Source organism: Neomonachus schauinslandi, chromosome 2, assembly GCF_002201575.2.
Source record: "Neomonachus schauinslandi chromosome 2, ASM220157v2, whole genome shotgun sequence".
Lineage (NCBI taxonomy): Eukaryota > Metazoa > Chordata > Mammalia > Carnivora > Phocidae > Neomonachus > Neomonachus schauinslandi.
Genome location: NC_058404.1, coordinates 86,285,911 through 86,298,360, shown reverse-complemented (window position 1 = coordinate 86,298,360; position 12,450 = coordinate 86,285,911). Strand labels below are relative to the sequence as shown.

General features: G+C 35.8%; 1 protein-coding gene and 1 pseudogene across 3 annotated transcripts in view; one reads left to right on the top strand and one right to left on the bottom strand.

Moving 5' to 3' along the window:
• ELF2 (E74 like ETS transcription factor 2) overlaps positions 1-7,788 on the bottom strand; it is a 74,178-nt gene extending 66,390 nt beyond the window's left edge. For all 3 annotated transcript variants that reach the window (XM_021679372.2, XM_044912881.1, XM_021679373.2), the window contains exon 1: positions 7,703-7,788. In XM_021679372.2, coding sequence (XP_021535047.1) covers positions 7,703-7,774 — 72 coding nt within the window. In that variant the 5' untranslated portion in view covers positions 7,775-7,788. The remainder of the gene's footprint in view (positions 1-7,702) is intronic.
• A 488-nt stretch (positions 7,789-8,276) lies between these two features.
• On the top strand, positions 8,277-8,382 carry LOC123324259 (annotated as a pseudogene).
• The last annotated feature ends 4,068 nt before the right edge of the window (positions 8,383-12,450 follow it).

Below are 12,450 nucleotides of genomic sequence, written 5' to 3'. Positions count from 1 at the left end.
TGGATACCTTTTATTTCTTTTTGTTGTCTGATTGCTGAGGCTAGGACTTCTAGTACTATGTTGAACAACAGTGGTGAGAGTGGACATGCCTGTTGTGTTCCTGACCTTAGGGGGAAAGCTCTCAGTTTTTCCCCATTGAGAATAATATTCGCTGTGGGCTTTTTGTATATGGCTTTTATGATATTGAGCTATGTTCCCTCTATCCCTACACTGTGGAGAGTTTTAATCAAGAAAGGAAAGCATCCAACTTTTGATTTCAGCTCAGGTTGTGATCTCAGGGTTATAATCTCAGGGTCGTGGGATCAAGCTCCAAGTCAGGCCCCTCGATCAGCAGGGAATCTGCTTGTCTCCCCTCCCCCTCCCTTGGACCCTCTCCCCTGCTCATGCTCTAATAAATAAATAAATATATATTTTTAAAAAGTACTGAGATGTGTAGGTACACCTGCCTAGTTTGGTGGAGCATGTAACTCTGGATCTCAGGGTTGTGAGTTCGATCCTCACATTGAGTGTACAGATTACTTAAAAATAAAAAAAAAAAAAGTATTGATATTATAGCCCAGCATATGATCTATCTTGGTTCACTGTCCATGTGCACTCGAAATAAATGTGTACTCTGGTACTATTAGGTAGAGAGTCCCATAAATGTCCGTTAGGTGAAGTTGGTTGATAATGTTGTTCAAGTCTTCTATATCCTGATTCTCTAACTGTCCTATCAGCTTCTGAGAGGTATGCAGCAATCTCCAGCTAATACTGTGGATTTATCTATGTTTTCTTTCAGCTCTGTCACTTTATGCCTTTTGTTTTTTGTTTTTTTGTTTTTTTTAGATTTTATTTATTTGGCAGAGAGAGAGAAAATGAGAGAAGGAACACAAGCAGGGGGAATGGGAGAGGGAGAAGCAGGCTTCCCGCTGAGCAGCGAGCCCGATGCGGGGCTCAATCCCAGGACCCTGGGATGACCTGAGCTGAAGGCAGACACTTAACAACTGAGCCACCCAGGTGCCCCTGTCTTGTGTATTTTGAAGCTCTAATAATTGAGGGCATACCCATTTCTTGACAAATGGTCCTTTTATCATTTATGAAATCTATCTTTAACCCTGGTAATATTTTTGTCCTGAAACCACTTCAGCTTTTTTATGATTAACGTTTGCATTGTATATCTGTTTCTACACTTTTACTTTTATGCTACATTGTTATACTTAAAATGAATTTTTTATATGTAACATAAATAGATTTGGCTTTTTTTAACCCAATCTGACAATATCTCCATTTTAATTGCACTGTTTAGAATATTTACATTTAATAGTATCAGTAAAACAGGGTTTAAATCTACCATCCTGCTCTCTGTTATTTCATTTATTCCTTTCTCTTTATTCTCTGTCATCTTTTGAATTGAGTATTTTTAGTATCCATTTTAATGCAAAAATTGCTTGCTATCAATAGTTCTTTGCTTAATTTTTAGTGGTTCTCTAGATTTTACAACATGTTAATCACAGTTAATATACAAGTAATGTTACTTTATGAATAATGTAAAAAGCAATAGTATTCTTCCAGTTCCCTCCTCCTATCCTTTGCTTACTGTTGTCATACATTTACTTTTTCACATTGTAAACCCCACAATACACTGTTATTATTTAAGTATCTTTTTTTTAATTAAGAATTTATTTTAAAAAGCATTTTATATTTACCTACACATTTCCAGGGCTTTTCATTCCTTTGTGCATATCTAAGTTTCCATTTGGTATCATCTACCTTCTGCCTATAGAACTTCTTTTAATATTTCTTATAACCCAGTGTGGATGACAAATTCTCTCACCTTTTATTGGTCAGAAAAAAAGTTTCACTTTTGAAAGACATTTTCACTGGATATATATTTGTAGACTGACAAGTTTTAGTCTTTCAGCATTTAAAGTCATTATCTTCTGACTTGCATAGTTTCAGTCAAGATGTCTGTCGTCATTAAATTTGTTCTTCTGTCTCTAATACTTTTTTTCTGCATGCTTTCAGAATTTTCTTCCTGAAATTTGCTTTCAGTATTTTTGTTACAATGTGCCTCAGTGTCAAAAATAATAATAAAAAATAATGTGCCTCAGTGTCTATTTGCTCTCTGCTTTATCCTGCTTGGTGTTAAGATTCTCAGATCTATGGGTTTATATTTTTCATCAAACTTGAAAATTTTTATGACTGTTATTTCTTCATTTGTCTTTTTCTGTTTCCCTCCTCTCCTCTCATTCTGGGACTCAAATTACATGTATTTTAGACAACTTGATATTTCTCACAGGTAACAGTCTTTGTTCATGTTTTTTTCAGTTTTTCTCTCTGTGCTTCATAATGCAGTTTCTTCTGCTCTTTTCAAATTCACTTGTCTTTTCTTCCATAGTACCTAATCTATTTTTAATCTTATCCAGTGAAATTTTTACAAATAGTATAAATTTCATTTCTGGAAGTTATGTTTGTTTGTTTTTTTACATCTTTTAGGCCTCTCCTCTGAGTTCCATGTTTTCTTTTAAATTGCTGAGCATATTTATAATGGCTGTTTTGAAGTCTTATCTGCTAATTCCATCATCTCTATCATTTGTTTTTCTGTCTTGATAGTTTTTTTTTTTTCTTCAAGTTATATGTTGTATTATTCCTCCTTCTTTGCATTTAACATGCTTGGGTGTTAGATACATAAATTTTACACTGTTGGGTGCAATTTACATACTGTTGTCGTATTTTATTTTATTTTTTAAATAATTTTTATTTATTTATTTACTTATTTATTATTATTTAAAGATTTTATTTATTTGTCAGAGAGAGAGAGCATAAGCAGGGGGAGCAGCAGAAGCAGAGGCAGAAGCAGGCTCCCTGCCAAGCAAGGAGCCGACGTGGGACTCGATCCCAGGACTCCAGGATCACGACCTGAGCCGAAGGCAGATGCTTAACTGACTGAGCCACCCAGGCGTCCCCTGTTGTCGTATTTTAATAATGTTTACTATGACGTTTAAATTCCTTATGGGTCAAGGGGCACCTGGTTGGCTCAGTCCAAAGAGCATGCAGCTCTTGATCTCAGCATTGTAAGTTCAAGCCCCATGTTGGGTGTAGAAATTACTGAAAAATAAAATCTTAAAAAAAAAAAGTTCCTTATGGGTCAACTTTTTCAAGGCCTGTTTTTTTAACTTTTTAGGGCAAGTCTGAACTACCCATTATTCCAGAGCTACTTTAGCCCTACTGGAAGGCATAACTCTTCTGGAGTCTCTAGGAATGCCCTGAGCATTTAACAAGGACTCTCCCTTCTAACTGCTTAGAATTCTAGTATCTCCCAGCCCCGAGTGAACTCTGATTTTTCAGTAAATTTTTGAGTTTATACCTTTCTGGTCATTCTTTGCCTGGTTTCATGGAGTTTCATATTGTATCTGGGAAGCTTATTCAGCTAAAATCCAGAGTACCTGAGGCTGAGTTCTGGTATTCTTCCTCTGGGTAGCTTCTTCCCCTCAGATACTCTGCACTTCCAATTAGTGTTTGCCTCTCCAAATTCCAAATTTTAGCCAACCCTCTTGGGTCCCCTCCCTCCTCGGTAGCTTTGTACTATCACTTTGTTATTGCTTAATAAATCGCTCAATAAACCTTGCTTTGCTGCCCCCCCCCAAAAAACCACAAATTTCAAATTTTATTTCCTCAATTCAGTGACACTGTCACTCTTTTTTTGGGTTCCTCCTCCCTACACTGTAATCCAGAAAGTGGCTCCAAGGAATGAGTCAGTACAATCAGAGATCACCTGCTCTTCTCTTGGGAAGCATAGCCCTGTGCTTTCTGATGTTCAAATGTCTTAGTCCATTCAGGCTGCTGCAACAAAATACCACTATGTGGCTTATAAACAGTAGAAATTTATTGTTCACAGTTCTGGGAGCAAGAAGTCCAAAATCAGGGTGCCAGCATGACTGGATGAGGGTCTTTTTCCAGGTCAAGGACTCCTTATTGGATCCTTGCATGGCAGAAGGAGCAAGGGATCTCCCTGGAACCTTTTATAAGAGCACTAATCCCATGCATAACAGTTCCTACCTCATGACCTAATTACCTCCCAAAGGCCCTACCTCCCAGTATCATCATGTTTGGGGTTAGGATTCAACATTTTGGGGGTCACAAACATTCAGACCACTGCACCAATGTTTCAAACTATGCTTTCACATGTTTTGTTCATTTTCCTCCTTGATTACGGTGGGAATAAAAATCTGGTCTGTTATTCCATCACAGTCTAAGTGGAAGAGCTCCTGATCCTATTTGTCTGAAAGCAGATGCTCTCTAAAATTGTATTTGCTGTGTTTTTAAAAATGTATTTAAATCCTCTTTTTATTTTTTTCTGCATTAACTCCCATTTCTACGAGACTTACCTGCTATATATTTCCTTTTCAAAAACTGCTCTGGTTATTCCTGCATATATACCCTTCCATACAATCTTTAGGTCCATATAATCAGTTTCCCCCAAATTTGCCCTAACATTTGATAAAGATGGAATAAAATATATAGACTAACTGGAGGAAATTGACATCCTCCACAATACTGACTCCTTCCATCTCTCCTATCCAAGTACAAAGTACATCTCTTTGTTTACCAAAGTCTTCTTTCATGTACCTCAGTATCATTAATTCATTGTCTTCAAAGAAGTCCCATATATCTTTTACACTATTCCTCAATATTTTTTTGTTAATTTCCTGAAAGGAATCTTATTTTCCATGAGCTCTTCTAACTAATTCCTTACAAAAGAAAGCTAGATATTTTTAATGTTAATTTGTACCCACTAAACTACCAAGCACTCTTATTAGTTCTAATTGGTTTTCATGGACTTCCTCTGGTTTTCCCAGGTAGAGAATGATATTATCTAAAGATAATAATTTGGTCTTCTTTCTAATGTCTATATATTTTTTCATTATCTTGTCTGATTACAGGAAAACATTAAGTAATAGTTACAGTAGTGCCCATATTTATCTTCTTGCCAATTTTAAAGGAAATACTTCAGTACTCCACCATTAAACAGGATTCTGGCTACTGATTTGTAACAGTTATTTTTTATAATGTTACAGAAATATTTATCTATATTTATATTATCAGGAATGGATATTCAATTTCATAAAATCTCATTTCATCAGGTATTTTATCCCTATTAACATATCATAGGTCATGTGTCTTATTAGTAGAGGTATATATATTAATTGTTCTTTTTTTAATACTGAATTATCCTTGTGTATCTAAAGTCCTATTTAGTACTGGATTTAATATATGACTGCATTTTATATATTTATTACTATTTTTTTAATTTTTGCATCTATACTCATTATTAAGACTGGAATTGGTATCTTTGGTTTTTGTCTCTTTGCCAGAAATGTAATTATTCTAATTTTATAAAATGCATTACTTTTATAATCAGGAATAGAGTTAAAAAAAATAAAGCCTAAAAATCATCAATAACTCTCCAAATGCCCACAACTTCTTAAACATTTATTTTTTTCTTCAGATTCTGGAGCTATGATTTTAAAATTTTGACAGGTCATTTTTTTCACCCCACCCTACATTCTAGAGTATAGATATTAAATTTATCTTTCACATATACAATCCTCAAAATTCTCTTTGTAATATTAGGAGATATTTCAGATACTAGTTGCTTTTCAATTTCTTCCTGGAATTCTCTTTCCCCAGATGTTTCTATTTCTACAGCCTAATCCCTTACTTTATTTAGGTCTAGACTAAAATGCTACCTCTTCAAGGGTGCCTGGGTGGCTCAGTTGGTTAAGTGTCTACCTTTGGCTCAGGTCATGATCCTGGGGTCCTGGGATCGAGCCCCATCTCCTTCTCCCTCTGCCACTCCTCCTGCTTGTGCTCTTTCTCCCTCTCAAATAAATAAATAAAATTTTTTAAAATAAAATGCCACCTCTTCAGAAAAGGCTTCCCTGACCACCCTAACTAAAACATCCCCTACCACCTCTCCATCTATCTCTAGCCCCGATTTATTCTTCATAGCCATTCTGAAATATTTTATTCCCAGTGCCTCGAAAAGTACTTGACACACAGTAAGTGGTCAATTTATATTTGCTGAAGGAACAAATAAATGAAACCAAGTGGGTATCTACATAGTATAATTTGAAAAAAGAGTTCCCCAAGAATAATTTCCTCCATTCTAGTGCCATACTACCTAAAACGCCTGTGACTACCCATAGGATATCTACCACATAAATCATTAATCAATAATGCTTTGGTAAAATGACTTCATTTATCAGATTCTTTCTTCCATAATAATTAGTTCTCCAGGCCATGAACACCTGGGTTCCATGTAAAGGAAGAAAAATATAGTGTCTTCCAGAAACAAACTGTTGTACTCTTTTTCCCATATTAATGATACCAAACCAGCACAAGGTAAATATACTCTGCCTATTATTCTTGGTGGTTGCCTTCTTAGGGTTAAATACAACAAAGTAAAATTATACAACAAAGAGAAAGCATTGGAAAATGAAGTAATAATTGGTCTGGGTGATGTGGAGGGGATGGAAGTCCCCTGAGTCTCTGATCTCTTTCGTGAGTCATACCTAGAAGTGATCATATAGAAAGTGAATCTTCAAGGAACAAATAGAAACTGATTATGAGACTTAAGTATATTCTCTAGCTGTGGCTTCTCTTAATGGACCTTAAATCAGTTTTAGATTGAAACACAATAAGAACATTCTGGTTACCAAGTCCACTGAGAACAAAGAAAAAGTAGTACCTTCATTTTATCCCCATCCCTCTGAATTTAACCGTAGTTACCTTGGAAGATTGAACAGACACAAACAAGCAAGAAAAAGAAGCAGACTCCAGAATACACAGCCTAATATCCTAATATTTCTTGGTCCTGTCACTATTCTACTATGCTGGTACTAAGGACCAGTAACAGCAATATCTTTCACAGAATATAGAGAAAATAGATTTTTTAAATACAGCCAACTCTTCATTTGCCCACCTCATCTCTGATCAAATATTTGTCTGTTATTATGACAGCATTATTTTTTAATTTAGATCCTTCCCAATATTCAGTCTTTACTGAATGGAGGGAACAGAAGCCAGGCCCTGGAAGTCTGTAAGTTTCTGGTACTGTTATTTTTCTACTCCTACCTCCTATTCTTTAATGTTATCAATAACAAGAAAATAACCAAATATACTAATGATGCAGAGTTCTACATTTATAAAATTTCAAAACCTTTCTTTCTGATTTACAAATCATCTAAATTCTTTATATATATAGGATTAAAATATGATAGATCTCCACACTGAATTAGATATAATAAAATAACAAAAAAAGCACACATGACAACTAAAGGAGATACAAAATTCTAATTTAAGATGAATCTAATTTATGTATTTAGGTACAGTATTTACCTACAGACTCTGTAATCCAAAACAATGAATTTTATCAGGAATTAAAATCTATTTCAATTAATACTTTCTGTGTTCTTTCTTTCAATTCTTTCCTCTCAGTTCATTCCAATATATGCATGTTCTAACAACTCAGGTGAGCCTAGCAATACCTACCTCAACCTTCTACTACCTAAATTATATGAGGGCACATGGCATATACATGTACAGTTTCATGCATTGTACATTTCTACTCAAAAATTACCTGTTTCCCATTAATTTCGAAATGAGTTCATATATTGATTTCTATGAACAAAACAGAAATGTAATACATTGGATGCCTAACCTCTTGATTTTCTACTCCATTGCTGGAAAGCTCCAAAATAGAACCTCCACTGTCAACCACTGCTGATGTCATTGTTATTCCCTGAGGAAGCTTCAAACACTATTAAGTAGTGTAATTTAAAGGTTCATGGATGACTGCCAGTGTTACAGGTTTGCAATATCATGTTTTAAAAGTCAATAGACATGGAGTGAAGGAGATATCCAGAAATCCAGTCTTCTAAAGATGATTAACCAGAGAGCCTAAAAAGAGGAAGAATTTGAAAAGTTATTAAAAATATACAGGAAGGATATAAAGCACAACCTATTTTACAATCTAATCTTTTACATTTTTGTAAGCTAAGAAAAAGGAGCTTAGACTTACAAAGCCCAGTGCCAAAAGAGGGCAGTCATGAGCATTCTACTTCTTAGAGCTGTCAAGTTCATAAACAATTTATTGCAACCAAGCTATTGCACATGGATGACCTTATGCTATTTACATTCTAAGGGATAAAGTGTTATAACTTTGTCTTGTTATGAAGATATACTTTTATCCCTGAAATATTTTGGTAGAAATTTTAAAAATCTTTTATGCATTGATCGCTTCTCAGCCTTTTGGCTAAGATCAAGTGTAGTATCTGTTCTTATTAGTTTAAAAATCTTTTATGCATTGATAACAAAATATGCTAAATCAAGACAACTTCTAAAATTATTTGCCTATTTAACAAATTAAAAGAGTTATTGGTTTGTAAATATTTCATTCTTCTTTGGCTCCTCTGGTTTCTTTATCTGAATAATATAATTAGACTTGTCTTTTGATTATGGTAGCAATCTCATTTTGTGTTCATATTTTGAATACTCTATAAGGACTATAAAATGGATTAATCTGAGTTATATATTTATACTTTCAAATAGAGTAGTTTAAAAATAAAGTAGTAAAATCACTTGGAATACCTTTAATATTACTGTATCATTCTTTCCTCGATAGTTTTTTTGCTATTGGTTAAAAATTCATTATAGCAATAGTGCCTGGGTGGCTCAGTGGGTTAAGCGTCTGACTCTCAGTGTTTGGCTCAGGTCATGATCTCAGGGTCATGATCTCAGAGTCATGAGATCAAGCCCCGTGTGGGGCTCTGCTCTCAGCGAACAGTCTGCTTAAGATTCTCTCTTCCTCTCCCTCTGCCCCTCCCCACCATTTGTGCACGCTCTCTCTCTAAAATAAATGTGGGGCGCCTGGGTGGCTCAGATGGTTAAGCGTCTGCCTTCAGCTCAGGTCATGATCCCGGGGTCCTGGGATCGAGCCCCACATCGGGCTCCTGGCTCAGTGGGGAGCCTGCTTCTCCCTCTCCCTCTGCCTCTCTCCCTGCTCATGCTCTCTCTCTCCCTGTATCTGTATCTCAAATGAATAAATAAAAAATCTTAAAAAAAATAAAATAAAATAAATAAATGTATCTTTAAAAAAAAAATTCAATATAGCAAATGGTTTCAAATAAACATAATTCAAGCCTTTTTCCCCTAGTAGAGATGAATGTTGATATATATATACATCATCTAGATTTATGCATTAGATTATTCCGATAAAGTTATATTTTATTTGATTTTATGTAGGTTATATTTTTCATAAAGGAATTAAAGACTTATTTTTTACAGATTTTCATATAAAAATTAAATAATGCAGAAAAATTAAGCATATTTAAAGAGAAATGAATATACATTTCTAATAAATCATTCCATTAATATTATGTCCTATATTAAATTTGACCACTGGCACTATACAGATATGAAAATAAAAAAAAGAATTTCTGTAAATTTACACAATAAAAGAAATACCTGGGGAAAAAAGCAGAAATTTCACACCTCCTAAGATTCATTCAGGACTATTAGTATTCTTTTTCATCTTATCAAAGACAATGGGAGAGGATGTATTTGTATTTTAACAACAAAAACTAGTAAAAATCCACAGGCCATGTCACACTAAAGCTCACTATTATCATATAAGGTAATGACTATTTTCAATTTCAGTTTTCTTAACATACAGGTAATAGTAGTAGAAATAAAGTTTACTTACAATTTGAATGTTAAGTAGTATAATCATCCTTCACTATTTTCACAACTTGGCAAGAGCTAAAATATAAACCAGCAGTTCTTTGGAACTACGGTTTGGGGGAAAGAAGACAGTATTAATATACTTCTATTTAAAAATATTTTGCCCAAAATAGGTGTGATTCAGACAATACGCACTTCTTATAAAAAGCCATCTCCAAATCCTGATAACACACATTACATAATGAACATAATAAAGAAATTATTTCTAGGCTATTGAGGAATCAGAAGTTTTTATCAAACTTATAATTTTAAGACACCACTAAACTGTCAAATTATTTAATAAAGACAGATCCAACATGCTATGGCCTATGCCTCATATTATGGGCTACATTTCAATTAACCAACAGGATTTTAATATGTGGCTGCAGGTATAAGCCCTGATGCCCAGGAATATAAAATCAGGTTTAAAAACACTAACCCAAAAAACTACTGTAAAAAAAAATCAATGACATATTGCCTATTAAGTCACTTTCCTGCTCTTTCACCCTCCAAACCTAGCTTCCATATCATCCAAACATCCCAAGTCTTCTCAAATAGCCCTCCTCCCTTCAAAGGCAAATCTAATGACCTATGTACTGGATGTTAGGCCTTGCTCCATCAATTATTCCCTCCTTTTCCTCAACCTTCTCTTACTACACATTGGGTCCTTTCCCTCAACATATCAGCATTTGTAAGACCCTTTCATCTTTTTTTTTTCTTTTTAAGGCAGATGCTTAACGACTGAGCCACCCAGGCGCCCCAAGACCCTTTAATCTTAAACATAGAAAAGTCCTCCTCCATGACCCTGAAAACCCCTCCAGCTACTGTTCTAGTTTTTTTCCCTTCTCAGAGATGGATCTAGGGGAAAAAATCTCCTATCTTCTGTCTCCACTTCCTAATTCCTCAGGTAGTCCTCCTTTTATGGAAGTTTGGCATCTATCACCACCAAATGAAATTTTTACTAAATTCTGATTGTCAATCAAATCCAATGGATACATCTGTTTTCATAGGACTTAATGTTTCCGAAGTATTTGACACTATTGATCATTCCCTTTGAAACTCTATCTTGAATTTATCTTTTCCCTCTCTAGCTACTCTTTTTCAATTCCCTCCTGTAGGCTAACCCCTAATTTTCAAGGGGCTTGGAGCAAGAGTACAAATGGAAGCCTACATTCCACATGTCTAAATATTTTAAAGTTATAAATTAAGCTAACAAGCTGTCAAATTATTATTCAATCCTCCCATCTTGACATATATACTTTTATAACAACCTAAAAGGCTAAGTTCTGATCTGGAATTCTCACTCCCTCAAGTTCTATAGGAGCATGGGAGTCACTCAGATTCTTTGGGAGCCTACCCCTTTTTCTCTTCCCATCTTTAGTTCCACTCCATTCAATAAGGAGCCTCATATGTATATATGTAGACATCCCATCCCACATGTCTAGGTTCTGGCCACATGCCTGCAAACAGCAGTTGCTTGGTCATCCCTTAGGCCTAGAGAAGCATACATGCGTTCAGTCAAGAGAGGAGAGAATCAGAGAAGAGGCTTTTGAAGGGCCACATGGGCAGGGAATTCTGGGGTTCAAATACTCAGAACTTAATGTAGAAATGGGTACCAAATGAACTAGTTCCCTGGTGCACCCCCCCCCCACATACACACACATCTTCATCCTATCAGGAGGGGTAAAACTCAACAAAGGCCAGATGAGGACCTCTAAAGCACCAGGCCTAGAGCAGGGTTCCTGCTTAGCAAAGCCAAAGAACAGTGCTACTCCCTGGTCACCCTTACATGGAGGTGTTTCCAGAATCCCATCCCTAATCCTCTTCTGACTCTTTACATTTTCTATAAGCTATTTCATGCACTGCCATGGCTTCATGCAAATCTCTCTTCCAATCTAAACCATTTTATTGGGCTCTGGTTTATTTATTTGAGAGAGAGAAAGAGAGAACACGAACGAGGGGAGGGGCAGAGGGAGCGGGAGAAGCAGGCTTCCCTGCTGAGCAGGGAGTTAGGTGCAGGACTTGATCCCAGGACCCTGGGATCATGACCTGAGCCGAAGGCAGACACCTAACCAACTGAGCCACCCAGGCGCCCCTGTCTACTAGACACTTTCTTGCCTCTACTTCTTTGTGAAATTAAATAGGGTATAAATAAATAGCAAGCACCAATTCCAAGATATCTCAGGCACTTCATTAATTAATTTAGTCATTCAACAAATATTGAGCACCTATTATATGCTAACAGTTTTCAGTGCTAGAAGTACAGCAGTGAATAAAGCAAAAATCCTCACTCTTATGGATCTTAAATTCCAGTGGGAAGAGGTGAAAATAAAATATGTTTAGCATACATGTAGATGGTGACAAAAGCTAAGGAGACAAATGAATCAAAGGGAAAGAGTATTCAGCAGGGAAGAGAACTATAATTTCAAATTAGGTGATCAGAGAAGGATTAACTAAAAAAGTGACATATAAGTAAAGACCTGAAAGTAGGGAGTGAGCTGTGTCAATGACTGGGAGAAGAGCCCTCTAATCAAAGGAAATGGAAATACAGTATCTTCAGGACGGAGTACGCCTGACTAGTTCAAGGATCAGCAAGAAGGCCAATATGGCTGGAGTGAAGTGAGCAAAAGGAAGAAAGAATAGAAGAAAATGAGAGAGAGTAAGGGGAGGGGGACATGCAGGCCCTCT